We start from the raw sequence: 20,425 nt of genomic DNA, 5'->3' as shown, positions 1-20,425 counted from the left end.
CATTCAAACAAAGAAGAAAGATATGTTAAACACTCATTCCTAGCCTTCTAAGAAAAGGTAATTCTCATAAATAAGAAATGATTTGATAAGATTGAGATGTTCACATTGGTTTTGCTCGAATGTGACTTTATGCACGAATTTACAAGATGCAGCAACATAAATTTAGAGGCGTTGAGTTTTCTGTCACATAACGCATATTCAGATTAACAGATTCAACTCAACATTAAATTCTGTACATTTCAAGCAATGGGTACTCAATTTGGAGAAACTCTTCTTTTTCCTCCAAAGCATCAAGGATAAGAAGCAACTGGACCAATGCTCGAGGTTGTCTGTGATACCTCTGCATCAATGTTTTCTTCAGCCGACGACGGCAACTGGCGTGTCTCTGACAAAGAAAGACGGCGGGGCTTTCCTGAGCCGGATTCTAACGATCCTTCGGATGACAATGCTAATGCAGCAGGCCCTGACGAGGCTCCTAACAAACGTCGAACAATTGGGGCATTGACAGAAGATGAAGCAGAGAGACCATACATTAAGGTTCTCATAGGATGGTCAAATTTGCAGTTTGGACCAAATTTGCAGATACCATAACGAGAATAAAAGATGCACAAGGGCTCGCCCTGAAGAAAAATGAATCAGTATTCAGTACAGTGACTACAGTCAGTATTAACGGGCGTTAATGCAGAAAATGCTTCAAAGTTATGGTCCCAACTACAAGTAATGTCCACAAGAAGCAATTATTTCAGTACACAAGTAAAAAAATAAGCACGCCGATCAAGAGAGCGAAAACTTTCTTTTCACAATTAAAAATTAGGAAAAACACAGAACAAAAGACCGTGATTAAAAGAGCGAGCAGTTAAATATCAAAGAATTAATCCTACAAAAAAGATGAAACAAAGAGTCGGGGAATTACTCCTCAATCTTACTTCTAAGTCTCTGAATGCAAAATTACAAATACACAGCTGGAAGTCAGTGTGAAGCCATTTCATAAGGGTAGTGATTATATAATTTACTGCAAATGGCTAGTAAAAGTCAGATTTTCTTTTCTTTGGGTAAGACTGAGTGGGTGGGGAATTGATTGCTAGATAAGCTTTTCTGTTACTGTAAGGAAAAGAACCTTGGAACAAGAGGGAGAAGCATCATCTGCTCATTTCCAAGAAAGCACGCCACCTCATAGAAAATAATAATAGATGAAAAAAATCCAATTGCTAGGGAAAACTAAACTCAAAAAGTTTATCCATTGAGACAATAGATCATTATGCAATTACAACTCACCGGACGTAATGGAAGGCCCAATGGACTCAGCGAACAGTCAGGAATTGGAATTAGTCTCTCTCTAGGATGATGAAACCTGCAAACAGCACCAAACTTACAATCTCCAGTTTTCATGTAAAACTGGCATTCTGGCTGGTCAGGTCTCTCAGGGAACACGTTCTCCCTTTGCAACCCATAAATCCCTGTAGGAGCAGAACCAGAGAGGTAGGGTGAAAATGTCCCTCGAACCCCTGTATTTGTTGTTTCACCAGGCCTGGCAGCCCCATAAAACTGATTGTTTCCTGATGTGTGCTGCTGGTTCTCTGAAGATGAAACCGATTGTAGCTGACCCTGAAGGAAAGACATTCATGACATGAACACGTTGGCAACAGTAAAAACTTACAAAAAAAATGTCTCTCACAACAGACACCTCAACATCAAACTTAAGGTCTAACTTGTCGATCTGGAAAGCTAAAATACAGAAAAACAAAAACAAAAAAATAAGTAGTACATAGTGAAGTCTATACTCTACTGTCACCTTAATGAAAGAAAGCAATAGTAAGAAACAAAAGAAGGCCAAGAAAGTCTTACAGCATACGTATTCCAGCTGGGAACTGATACCATCCCCTGAGGTAGAATTAATGGAGCATAACTTGAAGGACCTTGCCAACGTGGACTAGGAATAAAAGAGGCCCTTGAAACCCAATTTGTGATACCTCCTGGGTAAGACTGCTGTTCAGGTGTTGTAGATGACTGTACAGGAGGATAAACAGAGGGCCCACGCAAAGAGACCATAGCACTAGATGGTTGTGGGTGGTGGAATTTACAAGTATTCCCGAACTTGCACTGTCCAGTTCTTAAATAATATGTGCATTCCGTCTCATTCTGCAATGAAGGGGAACATATAGAAAATTAAGCTAGCAAGTTAAACAAAAGGGAGCAAAAAGTAGACCAGCTTGATAGACTAATCAGATACCCAGAACACTAAACAGTTGCGTGAAAGTAAAGAGACAAATTGAAGCAAAAGAATCTCTGAAAGTAATGGCAAGGACAAACCGGTCGGAGTGGATAGCCTAAAATATTTAATAAAACTCTTCCAGCAATTCCCGCCTTTTCTCTAGGATGATGAAACTTGCAAGTGACACCAAATTTGCATGTTCCAGTCTTTAAGTAATACTGCGAAAGATTCAAAACTATGATGTTATGTCCTTGATTTAAGAGAAAAACATACAAAACTAGGATGTTATGTCCTTCATTGCGAAGCTGGAAATCACTTCGACCCAACAACAAAAATTGACTAACAAAGAAAAGGAAAACTAAATTTAAATAGCTCCAAGTATGTCACATAGGATATCAAAGCATTGTAAAAGGATAGGTTACTCCAAAAAGCAAATACAGAATCTAAGGCAGATAATGATATTTCCTTTAATGAATAGAAATCAACATGAACTATCTGCGGTTGTACATTTATGAGTCCCATGTCAAAGATGAAAAAGGGAAATAATGGATACCTCACATTCCGGTTGCCCAATCCTTTCAGGGTAGCCTCCCTTAATCCCTGCGGCAGCAATTGCCTGAAATAACAGAATTTACTTAATTTAGCAATTCTAACATATTCAGTGTCATCAAAGTGCAAAGAACCACTGAAAGTCTTAAACTATAGCAGTAGATAAAGTCGAAGAAGTCAGCTTCTCAAACAAACTTAAACACAGGAAGAGTAGAAATTGGACACATCAATTATCCATTGTTCGTTGGAGCCCAGAGCCCGTTTCAGATCTATACCTTGGTTAATATGCAGTAAAAGCTCTATTAATATGGATACTCATTTTCAGTACTTTTTAATTTTTATACTGTAACCTTGTTCCAGTCACTTCAATGTGTAATTGAGATTCGTACTCACATCTTGTGTGAAATTGTACACAACCATGTTAATACATTAGAATACCACTCGAGTTTGACATCTTAAGCGCATAACAGTGGTTTGTTCAAAAGTAAAAGAAACATAATGAAAATGAAGGACCTAATACGTCTATGAAGGTTTTGGTTTTTATTTAGCTTAACTCTTGCTATTGCATAGTTATCTTTTAATAGAAATATTATTTTCTTGTTAGAAGAATATATTGAGACACTAGTAACTATTTCAAAACAAGTCATGTGTGTAAATGCACGACACAACAGGATTAATATCAACAAAAAACTTGAGGAGTCCAACATTTACCCATACCAGCTTTCTATTTGGAGGATGATTGAATCGACAAGTCATCCCAAATCTGCAGAGTCCAGTCCTCAGATAATAAGGACAGTCCTGCTCTCCAGGACGCTCCGGATAGGGTCCGTATTCCATAGTTTCATTACGTCCTAAGTTCAAATGCCATATTGTTCCTGCTACCAAATAAGAGGATACAACCAAATAAGAAGTTTAACAACTAACAACCAACAAAATAGATTTAGGAAATTGTTAGGTAACTTGAGCATAAGACAATAAGATCATAACATTTCATTTGTCACAATGAAAGTGTGTATTAGAGCCAAAACTATAAAAGAGATACTACTGTTCCATCAAAGATCATCCTCAAAACAGAAGAAGTAATACCAAATTCTAACACCATCAAATGGATCAGAAGCTTAAAACTCAAACCACTTCCATTCAGCCCTAACCAGACTGAATTTGCCACAGGGTTGGAAAACTCTGGAGCTAATAATTATATGGCATACACAAGAAACAGTTAAAGGAGGTCATGTTACCACATTTCAACAAATTTTAGCCGCAATGAGCAAACAATTCAGATCTTAAAAACAGTACCGATGGATAACAAAAAGAATTAGTCGCATGGTTTTGGTTGAATAAGATTAATATCTATGGAACTTGAGCCGTGAGCCCCTTTTATGGACTGGTGCAGTAATATTTGAAAGCTTGCTAATGAACCCAGAGGAGAAAGTTTCATCATACAGTAGCTTTGGTTACTATCACGATTTTAGATAATCTGTTCGTTAATTTTTTTAAATAAAGTTGTTTTTGTAGCTTCCTTGAAACATTGTGTTACTAAGGATTTATAAGGATGACAAACCCTCGTCTGCATCAATATCTAGCGTATTGGATGCTTTTCATTGCTGATTAAAATAGGCCCAAACTTGCTTTGGAAACAAGAACATCTGTCACCAAACGATTTTCCAGAACATCTTTTACCCAACGATTATAAAATATGGCTATTCCTATGGTAATCCACTCAAAGGAACATATCTATGTTTAGGCTGGGATGAGCATGGCAACCGCTACCCTTGGAACATCCTTTATGCATATAATCCCAACTTCTAAATTTGTTATGTTTGACAAGATGATTTACATTTATACATTATTCATCTTCTTTTTTCAGCTAGTATCTATTGCTATCATTGTTGATACTAGTATACTACTATGCAGTACATAAATGTGGAGGTGATTTAATAGCTAATGATAACCACTAATGATTTTTTGTCATGAAGAGCATTTTTACTCAAAATGCCATTTTTTCCAAATCTAGCATATTGATGTTCATACTAGAAAGAACGCCATAACCAAATTACCAATTAATTTTCGAATAATCATGCCATCATGGCACTACATTAAAGTTTGGGGGTGCTTTGTTGGTCTAAAACGCATTTCAAATGGTTGCACCATAATGAAAAAAGTACATCCTAATTGACGCACAATTAACTTGGTATTTGAATACTCAAAAAATCTAAGACATGAAGCAAATTAGTCTTAATCATAAAAGTTCCTTTACTTTTTGGCCACCCCTAAGAAAAAAAATCCTGACTACTTCCCTTTTTGCCTAAATAAATTATATATTTGAAAGATTCATTGACAAAAACAAAAAGACAAACAAGAAAAATTAATTTCGAAGTAAATACAATGACTTATCAGAATAAAAATTAAACTCAGAAAACCAGAAAAAAAAAACATTGATCAAAAGCAACAAAATTTCATTTGAGACCAAGGGTATAATTGTACAGAAAAACATAAAATTGTGCTTAATTCTAACAAAATTGAGGAAAACACAACTTTCATTTCATATCCTAATGATCTCAACCTAACAAATAGCGACCAAACTCGTTTCTCCATCCATAATGACTCGACCTAACATGAAAACCCTAACACTCGCTACATTGCGAGAACAAACCCCAATATAAAATCGAATAACTGTGTAACATAAACAACAAACCACGAGAAATAGAAATAACAATGACAAGTCATTACGAAGAAAACAACAATTAACCTTCATCTAGTGGCGGAGAAAGAGAAGATCCTTCCGTTACGATCGTCCCTCTGGACATCTGAATTCCGCCATCATACTCCATCGTAACACTAGAATCAGTCAAAATTAATCAATTTTGTAGCCGGAATTGGCATTCTTAGTCTCCTTCCTTCTTCCAAAGGTTAAATTTCAGGTATATGGTTTTGATCGGACGATATTGAAGCGTAGAGAGAGAGAGAGACGAAAGAGAGGAGAGAGAGAGGAGAGAGAGGAGAGAGAGTGGAAGAGTTCGTTTTCTCCCCTCCACAAACAAGGAGATGAATAGAAACCAGTCATCCACCAGACTACCCAGTCATTTGTTCCTTTTTCATCGTTCATGTACAAAAACCGGAAACCGCCTCTTACACAAGTGGAACACTATTTTAATGGGTTTTTTGGGCTTACCCCCTCGTCACTAACTGGTAACTGAGTTTACCCCCTTCGATAATGGGTAATTGAGCTTACCCCTTGGACTTACTATTAGTGACAAAAACACAAAGGCTATGTTTGGCGTACGTGAAATAATTGCCACTACCAAGAACAACTATTCTTCGATATGATTCATATTAGGGATTTTATCTCATTTTATTGTTTGATTTGGTCAGGAATATGATTAGTAAAGATAGATTTTGTTTATATATTATTTACTTTCTGATTTTATTATTACATACCAAACATATCCTTAGTAGTTTTAACAAAAAATCTAAATTCAAGGGGGTAAGCTCAATTACCAATTACTGAAGGGGGTAAACTCAATTACCAATTAGTTTTGAAGGGGTAAGTTCAAAAAACCTTATTTTAATCTAGTGTTGGTAAAACTAGTTGGGTCCGGCTAAAAGCACCCAATAAAAAGACTGTTGGCACCAATAGAGAAGATTGACCGTGGTCAATCTATATTGACCCAAAACACCTCTTGGCACCCAAACACGAATTGACACGTGAGCGAGCCAGAGCAAGGGCACGTACTAAGACCAATCCGGAGGTCTCGGACTAGGACCAATCCGAGAGGTCTCGGACTAGGACCAATCCGAGAAGTCTCGGACTGGCCAACCTGAGACATCAAGTGAACCCTCAGACTGGACAACCGAGGGTTTTTTGAAACAATGAGTGAAATTTCAAAAAAATCGGTCGAGATGACCGAAATTTTTCGAAAAATGACTCAAGCGAGACAAAATCAACATACAAATATTTTGTGTAAGATTCGTCACGGAATCTCGAAATTTTGTTGAGATATCAAAATCAAATGATCATTTCGTACCTTCCCCCTTTTCTTCCTCTATTCTTTTCATTTCTTGAGTATTTCTTCTCTGGTATAGTCTTCTTCAAGAGATTTTACTCTTATATAACTGATTTTTATTTCCAATCTTCTATTTTAGGGTTTTCATTAGAGATTTCAAAGAAAATCTAAAGAAAGAGGAGGGAGGGGCCAGTTTCTGTCTTTAGAGTTTGGGCTGAGAATTTGGAATTTAGGGATACAAGAGTCTTTTATGGGGAGATAAGTTTTACTACAGAACAGGTAAATCATGTTTTATTTTAAATTAGCCCCTTAACTATTAATATTTATTGCAGATTAGCCCCTAACTGTTTTTGGATTATTATGGTTAAGTAATTCAGTTTAGCCCCCTAACTTAACTATGTTATTGCATATTAGGCCCCTAATCTAACTGGTTTACAGTTATTAGGGTTAAAAAAATCAATTTACCCCTTCAAATAATTGTTTTCATTTCCGTAGATTTGTAAATTTCCACATAGACCGATATATTTCCATGAAACGTTTTCACTTTTGGACCTATTGAAATGTCCACCAAAATCGACATTTCATTCCTTGTGTTTGAAGTGATTTTGCCTAACTTTGCTTTGTTATCAATCTGTCCTTAATTTTACTTCAAGACAGTTACCCTCAACTTGTTGCTAAACAGGTCAGACAAATTCTTAACCAAAATTATCTTTCAATACTAGACTCAAATATGATTTGTGTGTTAGGGTTCGATGAATTGAAATGACTTGTTTTGAGGCTTTCTATTTCAAATCTTCATCACTATTTCATGGTGGTTCCTTAGTGTGATCATGATAATGATGATACGAAGAATAAGAGAAGAAGAATGCACGAAGAAGAAGAAGAAGAAAGAAAGAACGGCAGTCAAAGGGGGTTGGGTCATGAGTGTGCTTGGGTGTCTGGTTTGTTCCATATCGGGTGCCAATAGAGGTTGGGTACTAAACCTTCTCATTCGGCGATTTTAGCTGGACTCAAGCTAGTTTAGCTTTATATAATCATAAACTCTAGAGTTTGATTTTTGTTCACCTACACTATTTTTGGGTAACTAAGACCTTCATCATCTGTCGAAGATTCTAAACGGCATCACAATACACGGGTGGAAAGAAGGAAATCGATTGAGTCGAACCACTAAACTAAATCGGCATTGCTGATTGAAATATTTAAAGGGCGCAACGACAAATTGGGGCAAAAAAATTGGTAATATGGGAAATACCACCTGATATCATAATGAGGAAAGACCACCGGAATATCATATTGGCGAAAAACACAGTGCGGTGGAAATCGCGTAAAAGGAAATAAGAAATTTAGAATGACCGGTGAGTTTTGCATATAAACTCTAGTTGTTTCGTCTTTAACCCTCTTCGACTCAAACAATGTTATTTACTCTTTCTAGATTTTAGTTCCGACAAACAAACTACTATTTGTTTTCGTTATTGTCCTAAATATATGTGTGGTTACTGTCAACTTTTGTTTGTCTCAAACAAACTGTTAATTTGTCTTAAACAAACCGTTAATCTGTCTTCAACAAACTGATGTTTATTTTGAACAAACGGTAGTTTATCGTGACTAAATTGTTGATTGGTCAGAGGTGGAGGTGGTTAGAGGTGGTGGATGATGGTCGGGTGTGGAAGATGAAGATCAGGGTGTAAAAAATAAAAAAAGCTGAATGAAACAAGGTTTCTCCTCAAGTCAAATCAGATTAACCGTAGTGTTTATTCTTTGAAGACTATTTTAAATGTCCCAAACCGCGCCCTATAAGGAAACCCTAAAACTAATCTTCCGTTTCCCTTCCTTGTTCTTGTCAACTTGCGTGAGGGTGCGCATATACTATGAGCAACGCCGTTAGTTCAATATTTTCCCTTAGACAATTTAAATGGTGCAGATATTTATGTGCCTCATATGAATTTTAAATAAAAAGATTACATGATAAAATAATTTGATATTTTCAGATTTGTTGGATTGCCCATCCATTCAGAAATTTATAATTGGTTCACTTTAATTTAAAATGGGTGAGAACTGCCTATAATCATGCTTGAAAATATAAAACAATCGAGGATTGGATGAACTAAACTAACACATTTGTAAGGTGTGGTGTTAGTTGGTTACGAACCAATTTTTACTCAACTAAAGCCAAACCTTCAATTCAACTAAAGCCAAACCTTCAATTCATTTGGTTTAGTTCAGTTCGGTTTGACTTTGTTCCTTTAATCGGTTCAATGGATTACAAAATATTACACACAAAGAGAGAGGGAGAGAGATGGAAATCAACTTTTGCTTTAACATCTGAGAGACAAAGATAGTTAATTCTAGTCGTCAATTAGAAAACGTTCTAACGTTTACCGGATCACCACACCAGAAAGAATGTAAAAGAATGTAAATTGTCGTGCTCGTGTGATGATCAAAAAGTCGTGCTCGTGTGTCTCATGTAAAAGAATGTAAATTATAATTCTAAATCTTCGTATGAAAAGGAATTTAGTCTTATTTGTTTATTTATGCCTTTAACTAGTTCATATTAGTTTGTGCATGCGATCCTAAGTAATTAATGTTTGATGTTAGACATTTGAAATTCTGGTAATAGTATAAGACTACATCAAAATCCAACATGAATTAGAATCATCAAAAGTACAAGTACCTAGAATTGGGATGAAATTTGATATTGTTGAACACAAATACGACTATTGTCTTAGTTATGTGAAAAAGTTGTATATTCTGTGAAAAAACATCGATGACAATATTTCTTAGAGTTTTTCGATATGTTACCGTAGCATGTGGTAAGAGTAGAACATATAAACCCGCCAGAAGAAAATAATTTGGTTGTCTCCAACGCAGTGGTATAAATAAATGCAAAGCTAAAGTTACTGCTAAATTACAACCTGACGAAAACTTGGACACTTTTATTAGCAATCTAGAGCATAATCATATCCTGAGAAACTCGTCATTATAAATCTAATGGAAAATCAATCCACATGTGGCTAGACAACTAACAAATTTATGATATGACATTTATTAAACCGAGTCGAAGTAATAGACAACAAGTGGTGGCAACTTATCACATAAAAATGCAAGGGTGTTACGTCTTGCGGAAGGAGATAGTGTGGTTGTTTAGGAGTATTTCTTGGCCTAGCAAAAAAAAATAATGGTTTTGTTATTATGAATTTAGACGTAAAACATCGCTTACGTAATGTATTTTAGGCAAAAAGGAGGATGGATGTTACTTTTTTCTCTCTCTGTTCATTTTGTTAAAGATAGGCTTACTCTTTTTTACAAGGAGTGTTTTTTATGAGGAAAAAGAAAACGAGAGTGAATTTGGGTCAAAGAGTTTCCCGATTTAGACATAGACAGTTTATGAAACCAACGGTTCAGAGTGTTCCACGCGGGGAGACTAAAGTGCAAGTCAATTTTTGAAGGACTATTTTCAGATACGAATTGGAACCCCCAAACATGAGAGCGACTAAAAGCACTGGAAAATTGCTATTAGCACTCGGGGAGGAAATTGATCAAGGGCAATATCTTTTGACCAAAATCAATCTCTTTTGACCAAAAACATTTGTTGGCACCCGATTATAAAATACACGGATCACCCCGTCCGAAAACAAGGAGCAGTTTCAGACTGACCAATGACAATGGAGAAGAAAACTGCCGACACTCCCCCCAAACATAGGTGCCAGTTGAACGAAAAATCCAACGTGACAAGCAACGTTAGAAATCTACCTGAGAACTCGATGTGTGTATCATTACGGTGGTAACGAGAGAGAAAATGTAAAAGGAAATTATAAGTTCCCAATTTTTAGGTTGATCACATTAAGTCTCAACCGTTGATATTTCTTGAAATAACATCATCAAGTTGATACGTTCAGCCACCGGGAATGTATTCAGTCTCAGTTACTGATCTCTATACCGGGAATAGGTAGAGAAGTCAAGAGAGAGGAGAGAGAAAAAGAATAACCGTCGAGGGTTTCGTCGCATGTGCCAAAGGCTCACGCATTTGATCCTGCCACTCTAATTCAACCTCTCTCTCATAACAATCAGTACTATTGGAACCTAATGGTTTACTTAAGAAACCCGAGAAAAGTGAATCTAATGGTCCTTCAGAATACACCTATCCCAAGAATCACAAAATCCGTCCACTACAGGCCGCACGATTAATACGACGGGTTCTTAACGGGATTTGGGTGCGTACGATTAATTTTATTGATATTAACCAGTATCGAATCGCCTGCTTCAGAGAGTGACAGACGTAGTACACACAACTAGAGAGAGAAAGAAGAAGGCAGGTCTAGAGAGAGAAAGCGTTTTAGAGAGAGAAAGAAAGTTGAAACGCAAAGGAGGAGTTTTTCTCAGAAAGTTTCAGAACTGAGCTCTGTGAGAGATTCTTTCTCTTTTCTGTTTTCCTTTTTGTTTTTTTCTTTCTTCTCCATTGAAAAACTGATATTAACCTACATTTTTCTTCTTCATCATCATTTTGCTCAGTACTCATCGATTTCGTAACGCATTTGAAGTTTTGGATCATTGAAAGCTTGTTTTGCGGAAAAATACTTCATTTTCAGGTAGATTCATATATAATCTGTGCTTTTCTGGAGTAGAAAACGGTTAACGATTAGAAATTTTCTTAGTTAAGTCTGTGTTTGCCTTGATTATACTCTTAATATGAATGTGTTTGATTTTCTGGATATTAAGAGATCTCTTCGTATTTATTAGTAATTGTTTTTGTTTAAATCCTTTAATTACCTTTAGAGTTGCAGAAATCATCTTCATCTTCTTCATCTACTTAAGTTTTTAACATATCTGATAGTTTAATGGAGATGATTCTAGGAGGTGTTTGGATTTCTAAGAAGAAAATGACTTTTTGAAGTGAAGATATTTTTCTACTGGAGTAAAGTTCACGGAATCCAAACAGACAACTATTTTATAGGGTTTTAGCTTCTCAAAATGGTACTTTTGTTTTCCACCATTGAAATTTCTGGTTTACTTTAGACTTCAGTAAAAATTCTATTAGAGATCTTTTGGTTTTCTTCCTTTTTTTAATCCTATAAAGAAAATAGCTAGATGATTCTAAGCTAATAATTTAAAAAAATTAGTTAGTGCGCCGATTAGAACCTAAAACACCCATTCGATTCCACTTCTTTTTGTGTAAGTCGAAATGTCTAATGCCCTTTTTAAAAAACATAAAAATACGGATTTTCTGGGGTTATTGTCCCACGAAGATACATATCTTGTTGTCTTTTCATTTTCAAGAGCTTTTATTCAATCTTCTTCAACATCTCTATTTTGGTTTCTCTCTCTCTAAACTTTAGTTTCTAGGGGTAGTGTGTGAAAGTTCACTAGTTCAGTTTCACAAAAGGAGTTTTTATCTGGTAATTTGTGTATAAAATGAAGAGTTTTGGATTGGGTTGTTGTAGTTGAACTCTCTGTATTTTCTTGTGTTAGCTTAAGTTGCTTTAAATGATTTTGTCTTTTAATGGGGGTTTTGTTGTTTGGTGGTGGTAGGGTTTCTACTAAAGATTAGCTAATGAATGAAGGTGATTCTTCTTTATTGCTTCATTAACTCCTTCGTAATGTTTGCCTCCGAAATTTACTAGGTGAGTCCCTGTCTAAAACCCTGTGTATCTTGCCATTTCTGTGTTACAAACAGTTCCAATTTTATCTTTCTTTTGTTGGTTCTTGCACTGACCCACCCTCCTCCCTTCTCTCTCTATCCTCTCTCTGTTGTTTTCCAAATACTATATATCTTGAAGTTTTTTTTTTTTTTTTTTTTGTTGAAATACTATATCTTGAAGGTTGAGTTAATAAAGTTTTTTTTTTTTTTTTTTTTTTTTTGAATGGTCAGCGTGCCTCGAACCCTTGACCTCTGAAGTGGAAGATTATACCTCTTACCACTCCAACCAAAGGTTGTTGGCTTGAGTTAATAAAGTTATTTCTCTTTGACTTGTGCTAAAAATATTGTGTATTTGAAAAACACAAGAAAGAGATTTTGGTAATACCCAATTTTAACTGGATGGAAGAGAGATCAGCCCATGTATTGGGAAACTAAAGAAAGGGTTTTTGGCATTACCTAAAAAAGAAAGGATTTTTGGTATTAACCCCTTCTTACCTGGATGGAAGAGAATACTCGGGGTATATTGATAAGTCCCTTGGATATATCTTCTCATCTTGACCATCTTTGACTGTTAAATGGAAACTTATTCTCGCACCCGTTTCTTTTTTGAGGGTCTGGGGTGGAACTTTTTGAAAAAATTGGTTTTTGTTGCGAGGGTAATTTAGAGGACAAAGAAAACATCTTAGACAAGAAATCAACCTTTGGATCAACTTCTTCAAGGGAAACTAGAGGAATGATCCAAGTGTTGATTGGAGATTTTCCTGGACAGAGACCAGTGTCGAGTATTACTCTGTTCCAAAAAAAAGATAAGAAAAAGTGATGTCCCCGCTCCCCTGCTGATGTTCTATTTACGACGTGGATCATGATCATAGAAAATCGAATTCTAAAACTTTTTAAACACATAAATAACTGATCATGATTTTAAGGTTTTTAGGTACTTTGTCCAATAGAACATCGGTTGATGGAGTTTTAGAACCATGTTTTACTTTAGGATGACTCTTAGCGGTACATTTCATCCTCCTGTAAAACAATGCAACTGGGACCTACCAATGGGGTGCTAGTGAGATGTAAGACGGTTGCAAGTTAAGAGTTAAAAGTCTGCTCGAGCTTTATGCATTAAGAGTATGCTTCTTGCCAGTTGCCACAATTTAACAGTCTGACCTGTAAAGACTGCACATTTATACTATCTATTGATAATCAATTAATAGTGTTCCACATTTCTCTAATATAACTCGGATTAATTTATATAATTCAAGGTAAAAATGATTTCTCACCTTTCGCCTTCCTTGATTATTTTCTACAGAGAAGCTGGTGATTTATGGTGTATACGTTGCTTAAGCATGAGTTACGTTCGAAGAACATTTAGTTAATCCCCTGAACTTTCAGGTAAAATCCTTGAACCAAAAAACTAAAAAGATAAAGAAAGGGTTAGTGCATGAAGGATATTCTATTTCGGATTCTCAAATTATTATTTTTATTTAAGTACAGATATGCATTCTACAAGTTATTACTTCTCCAGTTTTTATGAACCATATAAGATAATTTCTTGTGCATCATGAACACGTCTGCAGTATATTTATGTATATATTGAAAGTTGGAACACATTGATGAGCTTAATATGCACCTTTATTGGATAGGAATTAGGAAGGTTGTTCCCTTTGTTGGAAATTTCATTTTGTGGAATCTCCCGAACTCCATTCTTCTGAATGTCATTTCCTAAATCAAATTCAGTATCATGGTGCGGGAGTGTTTTTTGTGTGTGTTCTTTCTTTTCAAAACTAGCATTTCCTTGGTACTCCCATTACCTTCTTGGGAGTTAAAACATTCGTATGTTTGATACATACTTGGTGTTTTACCTTTTCTTGGGAGTTCAAACATTCATATGTTTGATACATACTTGGTGTTTTTACCTTTTCTTTTTATATCCTTCAAATTTTTTCCGTCGAGCAACTACAAGACCTTATCTCTTATTTATCATTTAGTTCGTCATATGGACAAAGTTTTCTTCTTAAAAAAAAATTCATATGGAAAAAGCATTTCATTTATTACCACTATAAGATTCGTTTAAGCAGTTTGCCGAGTCACACTACAAGCGTGTTTGGGTGCACATAAAATTCAACTTCAATGGCCCCTAATGAACTTGTTACTAGTAAAGGATGTCTTGGTTGCTAATATTATTTCACCAGATTCTCAAAAAAAAGAAAATATTATTTCACCAGATGCCGAGTAAAATTTTTATTTTGTTATGGTTACTTGGTTTTTACGTTTCATCTTCAAGTAGCACTTTTGTTCTTTTCCATCTTATTCTTGTTGGGTATATGACTTTCTCTGCAGCGAATTATTTTTCAAGAGAACTTTTTCTCTGAGCTCATTCATGATTGAAACACTAGATGACATTAATTTTGATTTGCAAAGACAAGCTAATAGCCTAAGTAGAAAAACATAACTAAGTGTTACAAATACTTCAAATTATAATCTAGCATTTTCATGTTTTATTGCCACAGTTCTTCATTCAGTTCCCGAGGCGGGATTTTATCAACTCTGCAAGTCGTGTCTGTTCAAAGTACTCTCTGTGTGTTGTTCTTCGTGTACTTAACGAGCGGCAGAATGTCTCTAATAACTCGAAGTTATTATATCAGTTTAATCATTGCCTGCTTCATCCATTCATCCTTCTCTGAGGCTAATAATTCAAGTGACATTGCATTATTAATCTCCCTCAGAAATTCACTTGTCGAAAGAAGAGATCGCATCCCGAGCTGGTTCAACACAAAAATCTCACCATGCAACTGGTCAGGCATAACATGTGTTAAGTCCAAAGTTCGCGAGGTAGACTTATCATGCACAGAGTTTCCGCTGCAACTTTCATTTCCAAGCCTCCTTGGGGAATTCGGAGAGTTGAAGCGTCTTAACCTTAGCAATTGTGCCCTCACTGGTCGTGTTTCTTCGAATATATGGAACTTAAAGAATTTAGAATCTCTGGACTTGGGTGGTAACAGATTGTTGGGAACTTTACCTCCACTTGTATCCAACCTTAGAATGCTCAGGGAACTAATACTTGATGACAACAGTTTTTCTGGCAGCCTGCCTTCTACTATTGGAGAACTCAGAAGCCTTACTGAACTGTCAGTACATGGGAATTCATTTTCTGGAAATATCCCCCCTGAGCTTGGTGATCTTCACAACTTGGTATCAGTTGACCTTAGCATGAATGTTTTCTCTGGGCATCTACCTTCTCACTTGGGAAATCTGACAAGCCTTTTGTACTTGGATGCTAGTCGGAACAGATTCAAAGGAGTAATATTTCGTGAAATTGGAAATTTGAGACAACTGAGGAAACTAGATCTTTCCTGGAACTCACTGGAGGGACCTATACCTTCAGAAATTGGCAAATTGACTAGCTTGCAATCTTTGACTTTAGAAAGTAATAATCTATTCGGGGAAATACCAACATCAATTGGGAACTTGAGAAATCTTCAAGTACTTGATATCGGGAGTTGCGAGCTTACAGGAACGCTTCCAAAAGAAATCTCCTACCTGAGAAGCCTTACATTGTTAAATATAGCACAGAACAGTTTTGAAGGGGAACTTCCAGAGAGTTTTGGTAACTTGACTAATCTAATTTACCTTATTGCAACCAGCTCAGGGATTAGTGGAAGAATTCCAGGGGAATTGGGGAAGTGCAAGAAGCTCAAGATACTGAATCTTTCTTTCAACTCTTTATCTGGACCTTTATCAGAGGGTCTAAAAGGGCTAGAGTCAATCAGCTCACTAGTGCTTGATTCGAACTGTCTATCAGGACCAATTCCAGTCTGGATCTCTGACTGGAAAGGAGTGAACTCAATAATGTTGAGTAAGAACACCTTCAATGGGTCTTTGCCACCGTTAAATATGAAGTCCTTGACCATATTCGATGCTACTTCAAACAAGCTTTCTGGTGAAATCCCACAGGAAATATGCAATGCCGTCTCGTTAACTACTCTTACTCTTTCAGAGAACCAACTCAGTGGTACTATTGAGAGTACTTTCCGGAAATGTCTAGCCTTAACTGATTTGCAGCTAATGGGGAACAACCTCGGTGGTGAAATCTCGGGTTACCTAGGGGCACTACCGTTGGTCACATTGGAATTATCACAAAACAAATTTTCAGGTGAACTTCCTGATGAGCTGTTTAATTCACTCACTCTTATGGAGATATCTGTCAGCAGCAATCTTCTTGTGGGTCAGATTCCGAGTTCAATTGGTAGATTAACTAATCTGCAGAGGCTGCAACTGGATAAGAATCTTTTTGAGGGTGTAATTCCGCGGTCTATTGGACTACTAAAAAACCTGACCAATTTGTCATTGCATGGTAACAAGCTAACTGGTGGGATCCCATTGGAGCTTTTCGATTGTACACATTTGGTGTCGCTGGATCTTGGTGACAACAGGCTAACAGGTTCAATACCTAAATCTATTTCTCGTCTGTTGTTGCTTGATAATTTGGTACTAAGTCAGAATCACCTCACTGGTTCAATCCCTGATGAGATATGCTCGGGATTTCAGAAGGCGCCTTTACCAGATTCTGAGTTCACACAGCATTATGGTATGCTTGATTTATCCTATAACGAGCTTGTGGGTCCTATTCCTACAACAATTCAGCAATGCACAATCGTATCTGAGTTGTTATTGCAAGGAAACAAACTCAACGGAACCATCCCTAAAGAGCTTTCAGGTTTGACCAACTTAACTATCCTTGATTTATCTTTCAATCATTTGACAGGCCCAGCTTTACCTCAGTTTTTTTCGTCAAAAAAACTCCAAGGTCTTTTCCTTTCTCACAATCATCTAAATGGATCAATCCCTGATCAACTTGGTTCAATGATGCCAAGTTTGGCAAAATTCAATCTCTCAAGTAACTTTATAACTGGTGTGTTACCATCATCTATCTTCAATATTAGAAGTTTAAGTTACATAGACATTAGCTCAAATTCTCTATCGGGGTCCATCTCGTTCACGATAAGTAGTTCTGACATCAGTCCTGTTTTGCTCCTTAATGCGAGCAACAACCTTTTCTCCGGCACCTTATCTGATTCTCTTTCAAATCTGACAACCCTCTCTTTTCTGGATCTTCACAACAACAGTCTCACAGGTAGCTTACCTTTGTCACTCTCTACTATCTCATCTTTAGAATACCTTGATGTTTCGAATAACAATTTCCACTATATTCCTTGCCGTATCTGTACTACCCTCAATCTCGCATTTGTCAATTTCTCCGGCAATAAACTTCAAGGGCATGAAAACTGTGACGTATCTAGTAAGTGCCCGTCAAAAGACTCGTTTACTATGCAACCTTACCCTTCATCGCCAACTCTTACTAGAGCTTGCGTATGGGGAATTACACTTGGTGCAACTGTCAGTTTCCTATTCCTACTATTTGGCCTCCTTAGGTGGAGCATGTTAAGGCAGGAATCTGGAGCTATTTCTCTTGGAAAATCAAAGCCAACAACGATAAACGAATCAGCATCGACAGACGGGCTTCTGATGAAGAAGCCTAAGGAGCCATTGAGCATAAATATTGCAACTTTTGAGCATTCTCTATTACGGGTAAGCCCGGCCGATATCTTAACAGCAACTGAAAATTTTAGTAAGACTCGCATTATCGGTGATGGAGGGTTTGGCACTGTATATAAAGGCTTGCTATCTGAAGGTAAAATTATTGCTGTTAAAAGATTACATGGGGGACAATTTCAGGGTGATCGAGAATTCTTGGCTGAGATGGAAACAATTGGAAAGGTTAGGCACGAAAACCTTGTTCCACTTCATGGTTATTGTGTCTTTGGCGACGAAAGATTTCTAATTTACGAGTACATGAAAAATGGGAGCTTAGATATATGGTTGAGAAATCGTATTGACTCAGTTGATGCTCTAGATTGGCCAACCAGGTTTAAAATCTGTTTGGGTTCAGCCAGAGGGATCGCATTTTTACATCACGGGTTTGTTCCTCACATTATTCACAGGGATATCAAATCGAGCAATATACTTTTAGATGAAAATTTTGAGTCTCGAGTGGCTGATTTTGGTTTAGCACGTATAATAAGTGCATGCGAGAGTCACGTAAGTACTATTCTTGCTGGGACATTCGGGTATATACCTCCTGAGTACGGACAAATTATGGTGGCAACGACGAAGGGTGACGTGTACAGTTTTGGGGTGGTGATGCTGGAACTTTTGACAGGTAGGTCGCCAACTGGACAAGCTGATATTGAGGGTGGAAATCTGGTTGGTTGGGTGAGATGGATGATGGAGATGGGAATGGATGATGACGTATTTGATCCATGTTTTATGTTAAGTGATGGGGTGTCTAGGGAACAAATGAGACGAGTCCTTGATGTTGCAAGGGAATGTACCTTCGATGAACCATGGAGGAGACCAACGATGCTGGAGGTAGTCAAGCTATTGAAGGAGATAAAAATGGAAGATTCGAGCAGCGATTAAGATCAAAGCTGAATTCAACACTTGTGAGAGGTAAGTGTTCATCGATATCATCCAAATTATACTAGACCTAAATATAATAAATGAATCTGATACATTAAATTTCATGCAGTGGATGGTTTGATAAAAAGACTCGAGTTCGAGTGGAGCAAAGAGCCAAGGTATCTAAGAAGTAACTGTTTTAACTGTTTAACTGTTCGAAATGGAACCAGAATAGGTTATCCTAGTTCTGGTTCCAATTATCTCACAACCAGAAACCTGGATTTGTTAATATTGTATCTCATGCTATTTGGAATGAAATCGAATTGAATTTTCTGTTGATTGACTAGTAACAGTTGCCTCTTTCTTTTCTATTATTTGATCCCCAGTTTCCGTTCTTTGTTCATTAGCTCGTTTTCAAAACCCTAATGATCATATTTAGTTCATAATATATGGCCACCAGGCACCAGCCCAGGATGATTACAATTCGAAGCAACTGAAAACTGGAGAAGATAAATGACGTTAAAAATAGAATAGATTTAAATGATTTTATATTGAGTGGTTATTTAATGCCCATAATAGGTTGTGACAAAGTACTGCTTCATAGCGTAGCCAAGTAATGCTTTGAGCCTTTGTGTATTGCAGTGGATTGAGTATGGCAGTTGATTAAAGATATTGCAATAAAAGATGAATCTTTTTCAAGTGGGTTTTAAGTCTTCAAAACTCTTCTTTATCAAAAAGTAAAAATTTGTTTTGAAGCTTCCGTTCATAATAACACTTGTTACCTCCAGAGGTAGGCAAACATGCAATGAAAATAATTTGCCTGGAAAATGAGCCTATGCTAGGCTACTATGCCAACTGAATCTCTGGATGTATAGCCGGACATGATTGAGAGAGAAAAACTGACTAACTTTTTCTCTTTGAATCTTGTCGACAAGGATCTAGAGAGAAAAAGAGCTTAATTTTCTCTCGCTAAATCTTGTCGGCCACTTATGGCGGCTAGAATTCTGTTGAAATAGTGACCAGACATATTATCAGGATTAAATTAGCTTTTCATCAAAACATAGCTGCCCAAAAGAAGAAAAAAAATAGTTGTCACAAACAAAACTTAAAATTTTTTGTCATGGTTATTGACATCTTTTCTTTGTTTTCCCTTTGAGAGCATATAGATTATTTAATTTCAAAAAACATATATGAGAAAAGGCTCTCATATTTAAGTCACAGAGTTTTGCCTTTTGGGAAAGCAAAATCACAAGTTTAATACATAATTATAACCAAACTGTCCACCACTTTTTGGTGTAGTGGTTGGACATTCTCCCTTAAGGCCATGAGGTATTGGAATCAAGTCTCAGTGAAAGTAATTTATCATCAAGATTTATCTTATTTCATTTAGGCAACAAATAACCTAAAAGTAGAACAAAAGGGCTTTGAAACCCTCTGAGAATCTTTATATGCTCTTCAGAGTCCAAGATGTCGTGATTGACGCTAATATTCATGATGTATCAATGTCATTCAAATGTAATGACTCTTAGAGTCCAATCTCACAAAAAAGAAATTATAACCAAACTGAGGAAT

The 20,425-nt window shown here is 36.5% G+C and overlaps 2 protein-coding genes across 10 annotated transcripts; one reads left to right on the top strand and one right to left on the bottom strand.

Annotated features, from left to right (window-relative positions):
- Window positions 1-61: 61 nt before the first annotated feature.
- Window positions 62-5,898, bottom strand: LOC147539462 (zinc finger CCCH domain-containing protein ZFN-like). 2 transcript variants are annotated; one of them, XM_086640871.1, is made up of 7 exons: window positions 5,511-5,898; window positions 3,479-3,636; window positions 2,766-2,828; window positions 2,311-2,430; window positions 1,846-2,139; window positions 1,276-1,605; window positions 62-620 (listed from the first exon to the last, which is right to left on the bottom strand). In XM_086640871.1, the coding sequence occupies exons 1-7, from the start codon at window positions 5,590-5,592 to the stop codon at window positions 291-293; spliced, it is 1,377 nt and encodes a 458-aa protein (XP_086496997.1). In that variant the 5' UTR covers window positions 5,593-5,898; the 3' UTR covers window positions 62-290. The 2 variants fall into 2 exon arrangements, with proteins under 2 accessions (XP_086496997.1, XP_086496999.1); XM_086640873.1 differs by having other exon boundaries at window positions 3,479-3,639; window positions 3,790-5,839.
- A 4,665-nt stretch (window positions 5,899-10,563) lies between these two features.
- On the top strand, window positions 10,564-19,199 carry LOC147539461 (leucine-rich repeat receptor protein kinase MSP1-like). 8 transcript variants are annotated; one of them, XM_086644015.1, is made up of 6 exons: window positions 10,564-11,166; window positions 11,275-11,351; window positions 12,292-12,383; window positions 13,704-13,786; window positions 14,905-18,904; window positions 18,984-19,199. In XM_086644015.1, exon 5 carries the CDS (start codon window positions 15,008-15,010, stop codon window positions 18,872-18,874), a length of 3,867 nt encoding a protein of 1,288 aa, XP_086500141.1. In that variant the 5' UTR covers window positions 10,564-11,166; window positions 11,275-11,351; window positions 12,292-12,383; window positions 13,704-13,786; window positions 14,905-15,007; the 3' UTR covers window positions 18,875-18,904; window positions 18,984-19,199. The 8 variants fall into 8 exon arrangements, with proteins under 8 accessions (XP_086500141.1, XP_086500146.1, XP_086500147.1 ...); XM_086644020.1 differs by having other exon boundaries at window positions 10,654-11,166; window positions 12,292-12,323; XM_086644021.1 differs by lacking the exon at window positions 10,564-11,166 and having other exon boundaries at window positions 11,167-11,351; window positions 12,292-12,323.
- The last annotated feature ends 1,226 nt before the right edge of the window (window positions 19,200-20,425 follow it).

Source organism: Eschscholzia californica, unplaced genomic scaffold, assembly GCF_041429995.1.
Source record: "Eschscholzia californica isolate CP2 unplaced genomic scaffold, dmEscCali1.0.p SCAF_5, whole genome shotgun sequence".
NCBI lineage: Eukaryota > Viridiplantae > Streptophyta > Magnoliopsida > Ranunculales > Papaveraceae > Eschscholzia > Eschscholzia californica.
Note: the sequence above shows the minus strand (reverse complement) of the source record. Positions and strands in the feature narration are given on the sequence as shown.